The sequence below is a fragment of the Lissotriton vulgaris genome, chromosome 12, assembly GCF_964263255.1.
Source record: "Lissotriton vulgaris chromosome 12, aLisVul1.2, whole genome shotgun sequence".
Classification (NCBI taxonomy): Eukaryota; Metazoa; Chordata; class Amphibia; order Caudata; family Salamandridae; genus Lissotriton; species Lissotriton vulgaris.
The window spans coordinates 789,639,746-789,661,350 of NC_141700.1; the positions used below are offsets into that span (position 1 = coordinate 789,639,746).

Below are 21,605 nucleotides of genomic sequence, written 5' to 3' on the forward strand. Positions count from 1 at the left end.
GGGAGTATTGTTTTCTATCCGACAAAAAAACAGTTGGAGATAAAAGGAATGTGGAGCCACTCATCTACTCCTATAGGTTGAAACAGCCTCAACCGTATGCCCTGTGGAACTTACCACATGGGATACGTAGGTTTTGGTTTTTATTACGGTACGACTTAATCCCTCTTAATGTGCTGCTGTCCAAATGGCATGGTACTTCACCGTTGTGCAATTTATGTAAATTGAATAACCAGGACTGTATGCATGTACTTTTGATTTGTCCTATGTTACGTAGCTTGCGCAATCGATGGCTTAAAGTAATTTGTCTACGCCTCAGCATTGTCACTTTACAAGATTTTCTTCATGCACTTTATTGCCCACCGAATGAAATGTTTTGTGCTTATGTTTTTAACTTTTTTAAAGGATTTTTAGCTATTTATTAATGTTTCTGGAAGATTGTGCCGGCCCGGCCTTGTGGGACTGATGGTTTGCAGTGCAGCTATTACGGTTCGAATAATATGTTTTTATGGCTCTTGCACTTTTGATGATTTTGTTACTTTGTCTGTACATGTTTATGTGGCCCTCTTTGAGAGCCAAAACATAATAAATAAATTTGAAATTTGAATACAACGCATACTTTTACTCCGCATACCATTACAACGCGGTATTTACAACGCATACGGCTACAACGCATAGCGCTTTGGGGTGCTGGATAGTGGTAAGTATAATTTACTATTCTAACTCCAGTCCCCGTGGACCCTAGGGAAGGTGTTGGATAGTAAATTAAACTTACCTCTTATCCTAGAGCGCCCCCCAGCGCAATGCGTTGTAACGGTATGCGTTGTAATGCCTGCGTTGTAGTGGTAGTGCGGAGTAAAAAATGCGTTGTAACAGGTGCATACCATCTGATGAACTTCGAGCAGTAAGAGACACAGATGTTTCAAAGGCATGGCCGCAGGGGGCTTGGAAGGTGGTATTTGAATAAACTCTAGTGTATGGCCCTCTTGAATGTTGTTGAGCACCCAACGGTCTGATGTTATCCATTTCCAGTTGTGGAGGTATTGAGACACCCTGCCTCCCACAGATGTTGTTGGGGAGGTGGGTACAGCAGGCAGAGCCAGAACGCCGCTATTGTCTCTTGGAAGTATCACCTACCTGGCGATTCTGCTTTCCTCTAGCATTGGACCTAGAAAAAGATGAGGTTTGCTTTTATTGGTAAGGTTCCAAATACGATTGAGACGTTGATCCATAAGAAGAGTACCGTTGCTGTTGGTATGAACCTCTGTAGGAAGTAGTACTCTTCTCTCTGGCCCCCCGGAAAGGAGCCTTCTTATACTGAAGAGTACAGAGAGACCTAGTTATCTCCATATCCTTTTTTATATCCTGGAGGGCATCATCGATGCACTTGCCGAACAATGCCTCACCATCAAATGGGAGGTCCAGGATCTTGTTTTGGACCTCCGGCCTGAACCATGTCGCCCTGAGCCATCCTTGGCGATGAAGAACAGCTGCGACAGCCAGCGAACGGAAAGCCGTAGTGGCAATATCCATGGCACCGTCTATCACTTCTGCCGATGTCGCTTCCCGTTCCTGCAGGATCTTCTTGGCCTCCACCTTGGACTCCTGGGGAAGTTAGTCCGAATATGGTGATAGTTTGCACCACATTTGGCGATCATATATGCCAAGGATCGCCAATGCATTCGCCACTCGCACCAGAAGACTTGCCATAGAGGAGAATCTTTTCCCCGCATTATCAAGGCGCCTGCCCGCTTCATCAGGAGTTGTCAGGGGTGCCGAAGGATTACATGAGTTCCTCTGCACCGCCTGCGAAATTAATGAATCCAGTTTCAGCTGCCTAGTCAAAGACACCGGACCATCCTCAGGGGCCTTGTACTTCTTTTCCAGGCGTGACAAAACTGGAGTTACTGTAGCTGGGTTTTTTATTGCCTTTAGACCCTCATCCCAGACATGACTGACAATGGGTATAGACCGGATCACCTTCCTAAAGGGTTCTTTAAAATCATAGAGGAAGCACTCTGTTTGCACAGAAGGTATAGGAAGTTTGAACCTACTAGAGGCTCTCTCCATCAACTTGTGAAATCCCCTAATATTCGCTGGGGGAAGAGTCCACTGGGTCTGGACTAGGTGACGCTGGGTCCGGGCTTACATAATTATCCCATTCTAAACCTTGGTTAGGCCTATTGTCATTATCCTGGTCCTCATTTGAGGAAACATCCTGAACCTTCTGGATCACTGGAGGTATACTTGGAACATGTGTCTGTGGCTGAGAAAACACCTGGGATGGCACTTCCGGAGAAACCATTATTGTAGCTGGAGCAGGTACAGCCTGTACTGCCGGGACAGAGGTAACAGTAGGAGGAGCCTGGGAATACCTGGCCCTATAATCCTGTAACATGCCATGAATATCTGCCAAGAGGGAAGAAGGAACTGAAACCATCTCCTGGCCTGCGCTCTCTTGACGTCGATAAGACAGCTGGTAAGAGCATTCATGAAGGTACTCGCCCTCAGAATCAGTCTCTTGGCATTTCACCAACAACTGAGAAGGACTATGTGCATAGCCGAAAGAGTCCTGATCATATCCATCAGAATCCTCTTCTTCCTCAAGCAACAGTGCAGGAGGCAAGGGGGTAACCCTCCTTGGAGATGTCATATCCGGTGTTATCCTTTTTAAGGAAATTGTAATCCTCTCCGTCGACGAAGACTTCGTCGACGGAACCATCGGTGACGGCGTTGCCATAGAAAAACTCGCTGACGAGGTCGCCGTCGGAAGATCCACCGTCGACGGTTGAATCCTCGATGACGAGATGGGCGTCGTCGACACTGCCGTCGACGAGACTGTCGACGCTCCTGCCGTCGTCGTAACTGACACCGTCGTCACCACCGCCGTCGTCGACACCCTCGTCGTCGTCGCGGTCGTTGGCGATACACTCGTCAACGTCGCTGTAACCGTCGTCGACACTCCCCTCGACGCTGACTGCACCATCGACGAGCCCGTCGACGGAGTAACTTTCTTTACCTGCGATTTAGACGCCTTCGTTGACGGAGTCTTCTGCAGCGTCGTCGACGACTTGAAACGTTTCTCTGACTTCTCAGATGACAGAGAAGAGGGCTTCTGAAACACCTTAGCAGATTCCACCACTGCTGTAGCTGTAGATAGTCCTTCCCTCTCCTTTACACCGTGGTGAGGAGATTTGCTAGTACTCCGGCTCTCAGACTCACGGAGGGTATTTTTTGAGGCTGTAACTGGACGCTCTGAAGAAGGGGAAGCTCTACCCCTTTTGACTGCCCTTCTGGATGATGTTGCAGATGAAGAGTCCTCACTGTCACTTGACTTCAATTTCTGGAGCCAAGTGAGGAGGCGACCCTCACGGTCCGGGAGGGTCTTCGAAGAGAAGGTGCGGCAGATCTTGCAGTCCACAGCCTTATGACCAGGGTACAGGCAATAAATGCAGTCTTTATGCCTGTCCTCCACATACAACCTTTTCTTGCCACAGGTGGAACAAGCCTTAAAAAGGGCTTTTTTTCTCCTTGCTAGACATTTCTAGATGAAACACCTAACAATTCTGAAAAAAAAATGCAGGAAAAAATCCTCAAATAGAGTTGAGGTGAGCAGAGCTCAAAGGAGACTCACATAGCACAACGTGCGGTAGAAAATCTGAGGCTCTGAGGTTCTCTCAGGAGGGTTCTATAGGGTGAGGCTGTTCTGATTGGCTGTTGCTTGGTGTAGGTCTCTTTTGCAAAAAGAGGTGGATATGCTACAAAAGGGAATGAGGCCTAGGCCTTTTTCTTTCTCTTTTGTACCCACTACTATGTTATTTTGTTGCCGAGACTCCCATTCCGATGACGGGGTATGATACAAGCTATGGGAATCTATGAAAGTTCCAATACTGGGGCAACCACGAAATATAAAAAAAGCATTGTCCACATATAGCAATATGGGTATTGCACCGTTACATCGCAACTTTTACAACGGACTTCTATTACAACGCAACTTTTACAACGCTGGATCCATTACATCGCATGCCTTTACAACGCATGACATTACATAGTAGATGCTATTACAACGTATGCCATTACAACGTAAGTATAGGTAAGTATATAATTTTTTTATTTAATTTAATATTATTTAATTAATTTAATTATTATTAATTATAAATAAATATATTTATTTATTTTTTTATATTATAAATTAAATATATTAATTTAAGTAATTTTAAAAATAAGTATGAGTATAGGAGTATATGTTTTGGGGTACTGAGGTATATGTTTTGGGGTGTTTGGGTATTTTTAGGTTTCAGGGCTGGGTTTGGATTTTGGGGTACAGGGGTATTTTTAGGTATTAGGGCTGGGTTTTGGTTTTGGGGTACAGGGGTATTTTTAGGTTTCAGGGTTGATTTGGGGTTTTGGGGTACAGGGGTATTTTTAGGTTTTAGGGCTGGGTTTGGGTTTTGGGGTACAGGGGTATTTTTAGGTTTTAGGGCTGGGTTTGGGTTTTGGGGTACAGGGGTATTTTTAGGTTTCAGGGCTGGGTTTGGGTTTTGGGGTACAGGGGTATTTTTAGGTTTCAGGGCTGGGTTTGGGTTTTGGGGTACAGGGGTATTTTTAGGTTTCAGGGCTGGGTTTGGGTTTTGAGGTACAGGGGTATTTTTAGGTTTCAGGGCTGGGTTTGGGTTTTGGGGTACAGGGGTATTTTTAGGTTTTAGGGCTGGGTTTGGGGGTACAGGGGTGTTTTTAGGGTTCAGGGCTGGGTTTGGGTTTTGGGGTACAGGGGTATTTTTAGGTTTCAGGGCTGGATTTGGGTTTTGGGTTACAGGGGTATTTTTAGGTTTCAGGGCTGGGTTTGGGTTTTGGGGTACAGGGGTATTTTTAAGTTTTAGGGCTGGGTTTGGGTTTTGGGGTACAGGGGTATTTTTAGGGTTCAGTTTTTTTTTTTAAAAAAAACGACTTTAAATCAATTAAATTAATTAAATTTAATTAAATTATATTATTTACAATTTATAAATTAATTAAATTACATTAATTAAATTACATTAATTAAATTAAATTAATTACCATTTTAAAATTAATTAAATTAAATTAATTAAATTAAATTAAATTAAATAAATTATATTAATTCCATTTTTTAATTTAATTAAATTAATTAAATTAATTAAATTAAATTAATTAAATTAAATTAATTAAATTAAATTAATTACAATTTTTAAATTAATTAAATTAAATTAATAGAATTAAATGTATTACATTAAATTAATTACTATTTTAAAATTAATTAAATTAAATTAATTAAATTAACTTAATTACATTTAAAAAAAAATATATACTTACCTATACTTACGTTGTAATGGCATGCGTTGTAATAGTATCTGCTATGTAATGACATGCGTTGTAAAGGCATGCATTGTAATGGATCCTGCGTTGTAAAAATTGCGATGTAATGGTCTGCGTTGTAAAATAACGCATTGTAGCGTCATACATCCAGCAATATGACATGGTGGACGTTGCCTAGGTGTATACTATACAGCTGCAGTTGGTGTCGGGCCCGAATGGCCAACGGTTTGATCACCAAGACAAATAGTAGTAGTGACAGTGGGTAACCCTGTCTGGTGCTCCAGCCCAGTGTTCAGGACTCCGATCGGACCCGTCCCACCCAGTCTATGGTGACGTATTCATGTAAAGGAGTTTGATCCCTTCCCGTAATATGGGCAAAAGCCCACTACTCTGAGAACCTCCAAGAGAAAGCCCCATTCCATTGTGTTGAATGCCTTGGCAAAATCGATAGAAACCAGAGCTACCTCGATCTCCCCCACCAGGGTCTCGTGTAGCATGTGAGTAAGCCGCCTGAGGGCCATGTATGTGTTTCTGCCTGAAATGAAGCCACACTGGTCCTCGTAAATTAGGTTGGGCAAATGAGGGGCCAGTCGATTTGCTAATGCTTTGCTAAAAATGTTGACGTCCAAATTTATTATTGTGATTGACCAATATGCTGCTGGGTTTGACCCATCTCCCCCGGGTTTCAGGAGCTTACAGATTTCCCCCTCCCCCATGTTCGGTGGAAGAGTGCCTATCTTTCTGGCCTCATTACAAACCTCAAGTAGGGGAAGAGTCACCTCTGCCTGAAAAGCCTAGTAAGATTCGGCCTTGAAATCTGTCTCTTCCTGGGGTATTCAAGATTGGCAGCATGCACACAGCTGTTCGTAGGTCCTTGAGTGATAGGGGAGCTTCGAGCTCTGCAGTAGCCTTGTCTGAAAACTGTGGGATGGATAAGCCCTTCAGAAACAGGACATACCTGGCCAGTGTAATGGTAGGGTCCGTGGTGTACACGGTCAATAGGTAAGATTTGAACGTATCTGTTATGGCCTGCTGTGTAGCTACCAGTTTGCCCTCCGGGATAAGCAGATGTGATATCATTTGGGGAGGATGCTTCCTTCGTAATATCCATGCTAGTAGGCGATCCGTTTGGTCCCCTTCCCTGTGTAGTCTCTGCCTATACTGTTTTTATGGTGTATTTTCAAGTCAGAGCACCTCAATACATCTAGGTACGTCTTGCTCTGCTCACTATGCAGTCGTGGATATTAACTCCACAGTTTGGAGTAAGGTCAACTGTGTTTCCTCGTTGTGCAAGTCTGACTGCACCTGTTTCCTCCTGAGGCGAAAAGCCGGGAGTTTGTTTGCTCGTTTTTTAAAACTTTGTGTCACTAGTTACTTGCTGCTTTTAAACGCACTCTTCTCCTGGCACCACAGAACTCTGGTTAAAAAACTCTCTGCACAGCGGATTTTAGCGCTGGCTGTGGAATTGAGTTTCCCTAACTATTCGCGCCGCCATTGACAGCGAGCCGCGAGGCCACGCCCACTCGAGGCCACGCCCCCCACCTCGCTCTGCTTAAAACGCTGAATACAAGCGTCTTCAGTCAGAACCTGTTTCCTCCTGAGGCGAAAAGCCGGGAGTTTGTTTGCTCGTCTCTTAAAACTTTGTGTCACCACTTACTTGCTGCTTTTAAACGCACTCTTCTCCTGGCACCACAGAACTCTGGTTAAAAAACTCTCTGCACAGCCGATTTTAGCGCTGGCTGTGGAATCGAGTTTCCCTAACTATTCGCGCCGCCATTGACAGCAAGCCGCGAGGCCACGCCCACTCGAGGCCACGCCCCCCACCTCGCTCTGCTTAAAACGCTGAATACAAGCGTCTTCAGTCAGAACCTGTTTCCTCCTGAGGCGAAAAGCCGGGAGTTTGTTTGCTCGTCTCTTAAAACTTTGTGTCACCACTTACTTGCTGCTTTTAAACGCACTCTTCTCCTGGCACCACAGAACTCTGGTTGAAAAACTCTCTGCACAGCGGATTTTAGCGCTGGCTGTGGAATCGAGTTTCCCTAACTATTCGCGCCGCCATTGACAGCGAGCCGCAAGGCCACGCCCACTCGAGGCCACGCCCCCCACCTCGCTCTGCTTAAAACGCTGAATATAAGCGCCTTCAGTCAGAACCTGTTTCCTCCTGAGGCGAAAAGCCGGGAGCTTGTTTGCTCGTTTTTTAACCCCTTTGAGGCTGATGACGAGCTGGGCTCGTCATGGTGTAGCCTCCTCGCACACTGATGACGAGCCCAGCTCGTCATGAACAATGGGTTTTTTAAAAAGTCAGCGTTCCAGCAGAATAATAGCAGCGCGCATGTGGTTAAAACTTTGTGTCACCACTTACGTGCTGCTTTTAAACGCACTCTTCTCCTGGCACCACAAAACTCTGGTTAAAAAACTCTCTGCACAGCGGATTTTAGCACTCGCTGTGGAATCGAGTTTCCCTAACTATTCGCGCCGCCATTGACAGCGAGCCGCGAGGCCACGCCCACTCGAGGCCACGCCCCCCACCTCGCTCTGCTTAAAACGCTGAATACAAGCGTCTTCAGTCAGAACCTGTTTCCTCCTGAGGCGAAAAGCCGGGAGCTTGTTTGCTCGTTTTTTAAAACTTTGTGTCACCACTTACGTGCTGCTTTTAAACGCACTCTTCTCCTGGCACCACAGAACTCTGGTTAAAAAACTCTCTGCACAGCGGATTTTAGCGCTCGCTGTGGAATCGAGTTTCCCTAACTATTCGCGCCGCCATTGACAGCGAGCCGCGAGGCCACGCCCACTCGAGGCCACGCCCCCACCTCGCTCTGCTTAAACCGCTGAATACAAGCGTCTTCAGTCAGAACCTGTTTCCACCTGAGGCGAAAAGCCGGGAGTTTGTTTGCTCGTTTTTTAAAACTTTGTGTCACCACTTACTTGCTGCTTTTAAACGCACTCTTCTCCTGGCACCACAGAACTCTGGTTTAAAAACTCTGCACAGCGGATTTTAGCGCTGGCTGTGGAATCGAGTTTCCCTAACTATTCGCGTCGCTTAACTATTTGCGCCGCCGAGGCCACGCCCACTCGAGGCCACGCCCCCACCTTCCTCCCTCCTTGATAGTATGTGCTTACACCGTACGCGCAGCGGACGGGCGCAGCGGGCGCGCCAAAGGCGCGTCGAAGGCGCGCCTAAGGCAAGCCCGTCTTCGCCCGTCCTCGCCAAGTCATCGCCTCTCGCCAGACCCCCTGCACAAAAACCACGGACAGCATACGTCTACGACAGAAACCTACTCTGGTCACTCAACCCAGGCCAACGATGTGACAAATTAGAGGGATGCATTGGACGAACTGCTCTTCAATGTAAGGCCTGTAAATTAGCTATACCTGAGCCATGTTTACTTAGCCACAAAGCTACCAGAAGTAACCAGGCCTCGCTCACTATCTCTCAGCTCAACGTCAGGTCCTTGGTCAAACACCATGCGGAGGTAAAAACGCTTCTCATAGACGAGAACCCAGACATTATGTTCTTATGTGAAACCTGGCTTAGGGATGATCTAACCAGCATCCCCAATCTAACGTTACCGGATGGGTTCTCTATGACCTACATCAATAGAGACTCGAGGGGAGGCGGCATTGCCGCCATTTATAGAACTTCCTTCACCTGTTCATTCTTAAAGGAAAACATTACTGGCTGTGAATGTGCGCGTTTTAAAATCTCCACTAGCCCTCACTGCTCCCTTTCTGGCCTTTTTATCTACAGACCCCCGGGGCCTTCCTCGAAATTCATAGAGGAGTTCCTAGAGACAGCCCATGCACTGATCACTAGCTCCGCTAATTTTACAATCCTAGGGGACCTTAACCTCCACCTAGATGACATCTCGGACACTAATATCAGCAATTTCCTAGCGGACCTATCAGCCCTGCAACTGACCCCTCTCATACAATCCCCCACGCATGTCGCTGGTCACATACTTGATCCGGTCTTTACCAACATTCCAGAAGCCAGAGCTGACTCTCCTAAGCCCATGGCCTGGACTGATCACTCTCTTGTCACATTTTCTATCCCGATCATCACCCCACCCAACAAAACGGCATCCGCCTCCTGCCTAAAACGGCCCTGGCACAAACTCCATAAAATAGACCTCTCTGCCAGTCTAGGCAAACCTAACTTTGAGGGTACTAACGACATTGACACGTCGTATGCTGCCTTCCAAGAACGGATCACCAAGGGACTGGATGCTATTATACCGGCCAAATGGACTAAAGGACGTAACACCCCCTCCAACCCTTGGTACGACGAGAAATTGAAACTACTTAGGAAAGAATGCAAGAGAGCGGAACGACACTGGAGGAAAGACTACAATCACGAGGACAAAAACTCATACCTGGGCGTGCTCAAAGCATACCACAAAGCTATACGCGCTGCTCGTGCAGCCTTCTACGCTAGCGAGATCAGCGCAAGCCCCAACCCCACGAAAACTATTTTCAAAATCACCCAAAAACTACAAACCGGCGGCAACCCTGCCTCTTACATCTCCTCAACTCAGCAGTGTGAAGACCTTGCCACTTTCTTCACTGAAAAGGTGAGGAAGATTTACAATTCCTTCACACAAAACCCCTCAGATTGCACCAACTCTCCCAACGCCCCTTTCGAGGGCTCCAGGCTCACCTGTCTGCCAGCTATCTCTCATGAGGAGCTAGCCAAATTTTGCAGGAAGGTGAAATCCGGTGCCCCTACAGATCCTATGAGACCAGTCCATTTTCTGGGAGCTTTGGACTTCTTCCTCCCATCTCTGACCTCACTCCTCAATCTCTCCTCCTCGGCCACAGTACCCATCTGCTGGAAACAGGCCTGGGTCACTCCCATTATAAAGAAACCCACCCTAGACCCCACTAAACCGGAGAACTACAGGCCCGTCTCACTGCTCCCCTGGGTGTCCAAACTAGCAGAGGCTCACGCGAACAACGTACTAAATGACCACATGGCGGAAAATAACATCCTAGACCCCTCCCAACACGGGTTCAGGCCGGGCCATAGTACGGAGTCCGCTCTCCTTTCCACCACTGAACACCTGCGGAAGATCATGGACACCGGTCAGAGTGCTGCGCTGATACTGCTCGATCTCAGCGCGGCCTTTGATACGGTCTCCTATGACATCCTTCTAAGACGCCTGGAAAGCATTGGGATCCAGGACCTGGCACTGGAATGGTTCCGATCGTTCCTCACGAGTAGGTCCTTCCGGGTGTCAGCTCCCCCATTTATCTCCCAACCACAAGCGATAGGCCAAGGAGTCCCACAGGGCTTTCCCCTCAGTCCATCCCTTTTTAATTTATACATGCAGCCTCTTGCGGAAGTAGCCAAAATGTGGGATCTCACACTGGTGTCGTACGCCGACGACACACAGTTGGTAATCACCTTCAACGAGGCGCCCTCCTCCGATGCCACTAGATTTAGGGATGGATTGGCCGCCGTCGCCAACTGGATGACTGCAAACTGCCTTCAACTTAATGCAGGAAAAACCGAGGTGCTGCTCCTGGGCAAGAACCCCAACAGCTGGAGTGATCTCTGGTGGCCACCCTCATTGGGCCCAGCCCCCCCCCCCCAAAACTCTGGCAAAAAACCTGGGAGTATGGTTGGACTCAGCGCTAAACTTCCAGACCCACACCAAAAAAGTAGCCACGACTTGTATTGGGCTGCTAAGAAGCCTCAATCCCATTCTAGGCTTCTTCGACCCTAAAACCCGGCAACTCATCGTCCAATCGACCATCCTTGCCCGGTTGGACTACGCGAGTGTCCTGTTACTAGGCGCGAACAAGTCTGAAACCAAGAGATTTCAACGAATACAGAACTCTGCGGCCAGGGCAATAGTAGGCCTTCCTAGAAGGTGCTTCGCGAGAGCCACCATTCACAGACTTCACTGGCTGCCCGTGGAAGCCCGCATCCAATTCAAAGCCCTCACCATTGCCTTTAAAATTCTGAAAACTGTGGGCCCCGAGCTCCTACGCTCGCTGTTAACACCCTACATCCCCCAACGCAACCTTCGTTACATGGGGCAACACCTAGTCTTGGTTCCCCACACGAAGTTCTGCCGCATCGGAGGACGCTCATTCAGTCTGCTGGGAGCAAAGCTATGGAACTCCCTTTCCCTCCACATCCGCTGCCTTGACAACTTGTCCGCTTTTCGTAAAGCTATTAAAACTCACCTCTTCCCCCCCCCCTGTAGGCCCCCTTTTCCCCCTTTCTCAGTTGGTTATGATATGGTTCTTAGCGCCGGGACGCCCCGTCGCTGGGGCAGCTGTCGCGCTCAACAAATACATAACATAACATAACTGTAGTTGGCGTCATACTCCGCACGATAGCCCTATACATGTTCCACTCAAGCCCATCAGTACAACTTAATAAGCGCCTCGTTAAAAAGCAGGAAAACTGTGTGGCTTGTTTGTCCTGGATAAGGGACCTCAGTCAGGACATTTTTCTTGCCCTCTGCTGTGAACAAGGTGAAATCTCCACTGCCCTGCTTATCACTGCAGTAAAGAAGACGGAATCCTCTGTTTCCACAACCAGATGAAGGGTGGGGGTAGGGTGGGGGGGTATAAACCAATGTTTGGAGCTGTGTCCAGGCCATTGGCATACTTCAAGTCTTAAGCAGTACACAAAAAGTGAAATAGGTAGTGATGTTCCCTAACAGGGAAACATCCGTACATTTGTTAACACATTGTAAAGATCATACAGTAAAAGCATGCAATATACATATCCTATTTAGAGTATTAGGTATGGGTGCTATGTTCGCCCTGACACCTACTACCTAGAGGTGTTATTAGCACACCTGGATGTGCAACAAAACAAGGAAAAACTTTAGGGCTTTACCAGCACACCTAGTATCAATTATTAAGTTTTATACACTTGTATTACGACCGTCTGTTAAGTTCATTGAATATTATGAAATCATCCAAGAAAGTTTTCATGAAGATTTTCTTCTTTTATTCTTTTTGTCCACATCCAATCCCAAACCAACGCGTTTCGCCGAGGTTAATAAACACCTATCGGCTTCATCAGGGCTTGAAATAATACAAAACAATGCTGTCTTACCATTATGTACATATTTCATCATAAATTAAAAGAGGATAGAGCCCACACGGCCCATAAAGAAACCTGTGCCACATTTACTATGGTGAATACATGCACCTCAAATCATCTTCATATTATGGCAACATTAAGTCCAGTTCATATCATCAAACTCAAGTGAAGATACAATCCCCTCATACACCTCATCGGTGATTTTAATCAAAATACATTTTTATGCAAATTGAGTGAAAAAGCCTCATGTGAAATTGCTCCAATGGTCTATTTATATCCCTAAAGTGAACAGATTTAAATCTGTTCACTTTAGGGATATAAATAGACCATTGGAGCAATTTCACATGAGGCTTTTTCACTCAATTTGCATGAAAATGTATTTTGATTAAATATGTACATAAATGGTAAGACAGCATAACGGTAAGACAGCATTGTTTTGTATTATTTCCAGCCCTGATGAAGCCGATAGGTGTTTATTAACCTCGGCGAAACGCGTTGGTTTGGGATTGGATGTGGACAAAAAGAATAAAAGAAGAAAATCTTCATGAAAACTTTCTTGGATGATTTCATAATATTCAATGAACTTAGCTATTTTTAAGCGGTTATGAGTGGAGTGCTTCAATTTGTGTGAAATTCTAAAGTGTGCCTAATCGTTCTGATTACGCAGCGAGGAGTTGGGTGTTTTCCTCCCCTAATCTTTGTAAGCACCCTTAGTGAATATTAGTTATAGTGGCAAAATATAGGTGTGTATCATTTCTTGAGCGCTTTGAAAACTCCCGGAGCACCCAAAGTGTAATTTACGACCGTCTGTTAGTACAATCCCATTAATTAAGCTATAGGGACATTCTCAACAATACTCTTCCCGCCTTTTTCCTTCCTACAGGTTGCCCCCCCACTGCTCTCACATAACCCTTAGCGCTCTCCCTAAATCCCCTGAGCCTGCTGGGACCTCCGTGCCCAGAGCTCTCCAGCCCCGCCCCCCAACCCAGTCCCGCCTCCGCTACTCCCGCCCCTCCCCCCCCCTATTTAATGGCGACCGCTGCGGAGGAGTGCCTGTAAAGCCCAGACCTCAGTCCAGGCAGCACTCCTCTCGCAGCTCCGCCAGCAAAGCACCCGCCTATTAAGGCTCTTCAGGCAGGGTTCGAGCCCCTCGCCCGACACTGCCACAGGTTATTGCACCTTACCGAAATAAAACTGTATAATTGTGGATCTCTTCAGTAATTGACGGAATTGTGTTTTCTCATCGTAATTTTGAATCTTGTACTGTTAATCCGTGTACCTCTGCTCACTCAGCGCCTAGGAGCGCTGTGTTCCCTAACCCGTGGGCCCTCTGCCTCACAGCACCACTTCCCTCCCCACTCCTACCACCTTCCCACCATTTTCCGTCCTACAGGATGCCCCCCGCTGCTCTCACTTTCCCCTTAGCGCTCTCCCCAAAGCGCCTGAGCCTGCTGGGACCTCGGTGCCCAGAGCTCTCAGCCCTGCCCCCGACACAGTCCCGCCTCCGCTACTCCCGCCCCCTCCTCTATTTAATGGCGACTGCTGCGGGGGAGCGCCTGTAATGCCCAGACCTCGGTCCAGGCAGCACTCCTCTCGCAGCTCCGCCAGCAAAGCGCCCGTCTACTAAGGCTTTTCAGGTAGGGTTCGAGCCCCGCGCCCGACCCTGCCACAGGTTTTTGCACCTTACCGAAATAAAACTGTATTAATGTGGATCTCTTCAGTAATTGACGGAATTGTGTTTTCTCATAGTAATTTTGAATCTTGTACTGTTAATCTGTGTTCCTCTGCTCACTCAGCGCCTAGGAGCGATGTGTTCTCTACCCCGTGGGCCCTCTGCCTCACAGCGCCACTTCCCTCCCCACTCCTACCACCTTCCCACCATTTTCCGTCCTACAGGATGCCCCCCGCTGCTCTCACTTTCCCCTTAGCGCTCTCCCTAAAGCGCCTGAGCCTGCTGGGACCTCCGTGCCCAGAGCTCTCCAGCCCCGCCCCCGACCCAATCCGCCTCCGCTACTCCCGCCCCCCTCCCCTATTTAATGGCGACCGCTGCGGGGGAGCGCCAGTAAAGCCCAGACCTCGGTCCAGGCAGCACTCCTCTCGCAGCTCCGCCAGCAAAGCGCCCGTCTACTAAGGCTCTTCAGGCAGGGTTCGAGCCCCGCGCCTGACCCTGCCACAGGTTTTTTGCACCTTACCGAAATAAGACGGTATTATTGTGGATCTCTTCAGTAATTGACGGAATTGTGTTTTCTCATCGTAATTTTGAATCTTGAACTGTTAATCCGCATACCTCTGCTCACTCAGCGCCTAGGAGCTCTGTGTTCCCTACCACGTGGGCCCTCTGCCTCACAGTGCCACTTCCCTCCCCCCTCCCCCCCGCCTTTTTCCTTCCTACAGGTTCCCCCCCACTGCTCTCACTTTCCCCTTAGCGCTCTACCTACAGCACCTGAGCCTGCTGGGACCTCTGGGCCCAGAGCTCTCCAGCCCCGCCCCCGCCCAGTCCCGCCTCCGCTACTCCCGCCCCCCCTTCCCTATTTAATGGGACCGCTGCGGGGGAGAGCCTGTAAAGCCCAGACCTCGGTCCAGGCAGCGCTCCTCTCGCAGCTCCGCCAGCAAAGCGCCCGGCTACTAAGGCTCTTCAGGTAGGGTTCGAGCCCCGGGCCGGACCCTGCCACAGGTTTTTGCACCTTACTGAAATAAATCTGTATTATTGTGGATCTCTTCAGTAATTGACGGAATTGTGTTTTCTCATCGTAATTTTGAATCTTGTACTGTTAATTCGTGTACCTCTGCTCACTCAGCGCCTAGGAGCGCTGTGTTCCCTACCCCGTGGGACCTCTGCCTCACAGCGCCACTTCCCTCCCCCGCCTTCTTTCCTTTTTCCTTCTTACAGGTTGCCCCCCCCTGCTCTCACTTTCCCCTGTAGCGCTCTCCCCAAAGCGCCTGAGCCTGCTGGGACCTCCGCGCCTAGAGCTCTCCAGCCCTGCCCCCAGACCCAGTCCCGCCTCTCTTTATTGGCGACCGCGCGCAGCGGGCGTGCCGCCAAAGGCAAACCTGTCTGCGCCCGTCCACGACCCGGACGCAGCCAAGGGCGGGACCCCTGGATCTTCAGCCCCCCAACGGTACTCTTCGGCCACACTGCACAAGCTCAACCCGGGACGGCTCGATACCTGCGGCCAGGCCTCACACACGGCCCGTTCTCCTGTGGACCGTGCCACAGATCATTCATCACGGATCGTCCCCCCTCTGCCACCGAGAGCCCGCCGGACGCACGCACCGCTGATCTCCTCTCCAGCATCCTCCTAAACGTACGCTCCATACACCGCCATGCCTTAGAAATCTGGGACCTGCTCGACACCATCTCATCTGACGTCGCCTTCTTCAATGAAACCTGAACCAACCCGTCCTCCGGCACGACCTCGCCACAGCCATCCCCGACGGATACAAGATCCTGAGAAAAGACCGCCCGCTCAGAACCGGGGTAGGGCGGAGGGAAGGGGGGCTCGCCATCGTCCACAAGACCCACCTCCTACTCACCACCTCCAGCTCCGACGACCCCGACACCAACACAGAGCATCTCCACTTTCAGCTCCAGTCCAGCGCCACCTCCACCCTACGCGGCACCCTCATATAACGACCACCGGGACCGCGGACCCGCGACGCCATGACCATGACCGAACTCTCAGCGCCCCAAACCATCGCCTCCCTAAACTACATCTACTCGGGGACCTCAAATTCCACCTCGACGACCAGGACGACCACGACTCCATCGCCCTCCTCAACAACCTCGGGCTGAAGCAACTGGTCAGCACCACCACCCACAGAGCAGGACACACCCTCGACCCCGTTTTCGCAGGAGGGACCAACATCAGCTTCAGTCGCACCACTGAACCCTCCTGGACGGACCACCACTGGGTCCATTTCACCTGCCAGACCTCCTCCGCACCCAAGCCTCCACCTCGCCTGCCACGGAGGAACTGAAGCAAAGTCACAGAAGACCTGTTAACCGCGGCCCTCCTCTTAGCCCCTCCGTCGGGCTCGGCGAACTCCAATGACTCAGCTGATCAGCTCCACCACTGGATCACCGGCTGCACAGATAAACTCGCACGCCTCCGACGCCCCACCAAACAGCACCAGCAGAAAGCCGCCTGGTTTACCACGGAACTACAAGAATCCAGGCGAACCTGCAGACGTCTTGAGTAATCATGGCGCCGCTTGAAAAACACTGACACCCTTGATGCCTACAGAACTGCCTTAAAGACCTACCACCAGCTTTTAAGAAACACCAAACGGGCTTTCATCCGGGAAAAGGGCCTGAGCAACACCTCAAACGCCAAGGAACTGTTCAGCGTCAAAGGAATTCACAAAGCCCCCCTGCGAGTCCACAGACATCACAACCTCCCATGAATTCTGCAACAAACTGAGCACATTTTTCCTTCAAAAGATCAGGAATATCTACGACAATTTCAGCGAACAGACGCCGTATACAATCACGGCCCCCACCGCCAACACAGGTAACCGTACCATAAAGGCCTGGGACCCCTCCACCACAGAAGTCATCACTACAACCATGCGGAAAACCCACTCAGGAGCTCCTACAGACCCCTGCCCTCCCCACGTATTCCACAGGGCAGCCGCCACCATAGCACCCGAGCTACACCGGAACATCACCTCCTCCTTCGAAACTGGCATCTTCCCCAGCATCTGGAAAAGGGGCGAGGTGAAACCCCTCCTCAAGAAGCCCACAGTCGACCCTTCAGATCTGAAGAACTATCGACCCATCTCCCTGCTGTCTTTCCCGGCCAAAGTCACAGAGAGACTCGTCACCACCCAACTAACCACCTTCATCGAATCAAACTTGATCTTGGACGCCTATCAGTCCGGCTTCCGCAAGAACCACAGCACCGAGACCGCCCGCCTCGCCACCACCGATGACATCCGCCGGCTACTGGACCAGGGACAGACCGCAGCCCTCATCCTACTGGACCGCTCAGCGGCCTTCGACACTGTCTCGCATCACACTCTGGGATTCAGACTCTACGACTCCGGAGTCCAGGACAACGCCCTTGCCTGGATCAGATCCTTCCTGATGGGCCGAACTCAAAGGATCAGACTCCCACCGTTCCTCTCCAAACCCGACGTCATCTGCGGGGCACCCCAGGGGTCATCTCTGAGCACGACCCTCTTCAACATATACATGGCCCCACTCGCCGCCATCGTACGACGACACGGATTCAACATTGTCTCCTACGCCGACGACACACAGCTTATCCTCTCCCTCACACATAACCCCGAGGACACCAGACGCAATTTCCAAGAAGGAATGAGGAACGTGGCTGAATGGATGAAGGACAACTGCCTGAAACTGAACTCTGACAAGACCGAGATCCTCATCCTCGGACCCTGCCAGTCAGCCTGGGACCACACCTGGTGGCCCGCCTCCCTCGGCACGCCGCCCACCCCCACCGCCCACGCTCGAAACCTTGGCATCATGCTCGACTCCTCCCTCTCCATGCGTCGCCAAATTAACTTGGTAGCCTCCCCGTCACCCACGCACATGTCACCAGCAGACTAGACTACGGCAACGCACTTTATGCTGGGACTAATAAAACCCTGATCCACAAACTACAAACCATCCAGAACGTCGCTGCCAGACTAGTGCAGGGTGCGCACCGTCGCGAACACATGACCCCACACCTCGGCACACTCCACTGGCTGCCCATGGAAGACATGATCACTTCCAAGCTCCTCACCCACACATACAAGAGCCTCAACGATGCCGGTCCAACATACCTCAACGAACGACTCTCCTTCCACGTGCCCGAAAGAAACCTCCGGCCAAAGAACCTCGCCCTAGCAGAAGTCCCTCGCATCCGCAGAACCAGAACAGGCGGGAGGGCTTTCTCCTTCATTGCGGCGAAGACATGGAACACGCTCCCTGTGAGCATCAGACGCTCCCCTAACCTGGAAACCTTCTTCCGATACCGGGTGTAACCGGATTTGGAAACTTACAAATCTAATGGGGTGTGACCAGGCTTGGTCCCAACATGGTTCCTGATCTCTTTTAGGACGTCATATGGTCCTGAACTTTGTGATACGTACTAGCTATATGCCTTGAAAAAGCCTTTTGTATGACAAAACACATGTCCGCAAGTCGCGTGCTGGGAGTTTATTTATGGAGATAACTGATTTTAGAATAAAAACAAATGAACAGCGAGATGAGTACTTGTTCTGGATTTTCTGTTTTGGAAGAGTATTGTTGAGAATGTCCCTATAGCTTAATTAATGGGATTGTAGTAACAGACAATCGTAATACAAGTGTATAAAACTTAATAATTGATACTAGGTGTGCTGGTAAAGCCCTACAATTTTTCCCTACTTCAAGTCTTAAAGTAGGTTTTCATCATCATATCAGGTGTTATCACTGTCATCTTGTAGCTGTGAGGTTTCAGGGTCTGAATGTGAGTAAAGGGGGATTGCCTGTGGTTTTGTTTGAGCTTCTAAGTCCGGAAAACTATTGGCTCTGCTTCTGGTGTTGTGGCAGCATTGCAATCCGGGCTGGCGGCATCAGCTGTGCCATTATAGGCAGTGTCGCAGGTGGAGCTGAGTTCTGAGAAGAGCCAGGGTCAGACTTAGTTTGAGCTGAGTTGAGTCGGCATCGAGCACAAACCTGATACCGATAATCCAACCGGAGTCCGCCTCGGTTCCTGAGAGAATAAAGGTGCACAAGAGGGATTCAGAGGAGCATCAAATATTTTCTCAAATGCTGTTTTGAGTCTTTGAAGTTGCTGCTTTATCGTCAATGGCCAAGGGAAGCCCTGGTAAATTGGAAGCAGAATTGGAATCAGATTTAAATTCAGGAGTCTGGAGGTACTCCAGATGTAGGAAATGACGGTACAACCGGAAGCTGTGCTTGGATCTTTTATGTTTCTTACATTTTTTGAACTTCTCTGAGCTGCAAGACATTAATGACAAGCAGTCACAAAATCGGCCTCGGGAATGGGAAGACATTTGCGCCCTGGATTTAGACGAGACCGGGTCTTCTTTCGGAGTCCTGAAATGGCGAGTTTGAGTTCATTGTCACTCAGCAGGCGCACAACATGTTTGGAGCCAAGACACCAGAGACAGACATCGTGCATATCCCTCACCTACATTGGCGATGGCAGTTCCTACAGGGTTTGACTCCGGTAATGTTTAGGGGGACATGTCCCTTGCTCACTGGGTACTTTTGGGGCAAGAATTTCTGTCAAGTGTCCAGGACTCAAAGGAGCTCTGGATCCTCATTGGAAGGAGAAGAAAGAAAGGAAGGAACTGACTTCAGAGTGTAGAAGAGGTACAGATAAAGTTGCCCTGTCATCACATCAGAGGCGGGACTGACCCGACACATAGCTGCATGACGCCACCTACTGACAAGAGTAGGACTGGGAAAAAAAATATCTTTTAACATGAGAGGGGTAGGTATTCGCTTGTGGAAATGCTTCTATTCTAACACAGCAGAACCGTGTTCAGGGCATGTCTCTTTATATCAAGCATGTCACCTAAGACCTATCATATAAGTCAAACTACAACCAACACCCTGTTTAAATCCTAAACTCTGAAAAGGGTGGTCAGGGTCCTGAAGTAAATCAGAACATTTTAGAACCCCATCAGGAGCATGAACCATATGATAAATGCTAACATTCTAAACTTAAAAAACATAAAATTAACTTATAAATTGATTTCCCCTATAATGTGTCTCTGAAGACAGCACATAGGCACAGCTACGGAATAAAGAACTCTTGAGGGAGGAGAAAGGTTTTCTCTTTGTTAACGTGCTTCTGGAATCCGTTTAGGACTCTCACTGAAGGTCTCAATAAAATAAAGCAAGACAGGTCTCAACGACATGGCAAAGTCAAAGGCTATTCATGGGATAGGCAAGTGGCCCTACAATGGAAAAGCAGACAAGAAGTAAGCATGAAAATATTTGTCTAGTCAAGCAACAATTCAGACTGAGGATCCCCTCAAACTATGTATATAAAAAAAATTAAAACAGCCTCTGAGTACGAGTTCACACACATCAATGAATGAATTAGATGCTGTAAAACACCTACAGGAATAAATGTCAAAGTACACCACAGATTAACATCCTAATAATGAAAATCAAAACATGTCCTAGGGTAGCATCAATAGCACTAGAGAACAAAACATAAAAGCATCATAACCAGATAATTATTGAATAATCAAAACATCATCATATAGTCTCATGAAGCCCTAATCAATGCAAGATGTGAGTATACATACCGGAAGATGATCAAAATTTGATGTAAACAGAAAATATACACCAATGTCAGGATCAGCTTCCACCATGCCAGGCCACCTGCGGTACAAACACAAAATACAACTCGTGAGCATGATAAATATCAAAAGGTTTACATCAGAATAATTCAAGAGTTTTTTCTCTGACACCCCCATGCCCCCCAGGCAAAATGTTTTAAAGTTGGGCACTCCTCAAAAACTTTATGTAAAGAATTGGGGGAGCAGTAGTGGCAGGGCTAAATGCAGGGATGGGGCTTATGATAATGTATGAGATCATTTCAAGGGTACCTTTTCTGTAGCTCAGGTTCCACACAACGTGAGGCTTATATAAGATAAAATACATCTTGCAAAAACAAAAATTGACCAAAATAAACTACTCCCCATAACAGACGTTTTGTGAGCCCCTCACACTCCTCAGCTTATATACAACTGCACCTGCTACATTAAAAATAGCTGCAGCTCTCTGCAGCAGGCTGCTCCACTGCCTCTTTCATCCATTCCCCATCATACCTGGCCAATACTACCATCATGAAACAGACTTTCAGTCCTATTCAGAAAACATGAGCTCCCACATGTTGCCCCACTCATAGCAGTAAGGGTGGCCTTGTCACTAATGCTAGCTAAGACAGTGAGCTCCCTTACATTTTTCGTAAAGTAAGAAAAGTGCATCAGGATGCAGTGGTCCATCACTCCTATGCTTGAGAGCCAAAACAGGTTGGTTGCATCTTTGTGCGAAAAAAGCCCCATATCATGCCCCATACTGCCTGGGCCCTGTTGCCAGTACAGCAAGGGTGATCTGGTTCCAAATGCTAACAAGCCAATAGGCCCCATCACCGTTTTTCCTAGTAAGACAGCTATAATTCGGGTGCATTGGCCTCTCATGCCAATTGCCCCAGCGCCACTGCTCCTACTGCCTGAA

The 21,605-nt window shown here is 48.6% G+C and overlaps 1 protein-coding gene across 1 annotated transcript in view; it reads right to left on the reverse strand.

The window, feature by feature from the left end:
- ZCWPW1 (zinc finger CW-type and PWWP domain containing 1) overlaps positions 1–21,605 on the reverse strand; it is a 645,937-nt gene that overhangs the window by 326,927 nt on the left and 297,405 nt on the right. Inside the window, exon 6 of the mRNA XM_086945720.1 lies at positions 20,672–20,747. Within this exon, the coding sequence (XP_086801846.1) occupies positions 20,672–20,747 (76 nt within the window). The remainder of the gene's footprint in view (positions 1–20,671; positions 20,748–21,605) is intronic.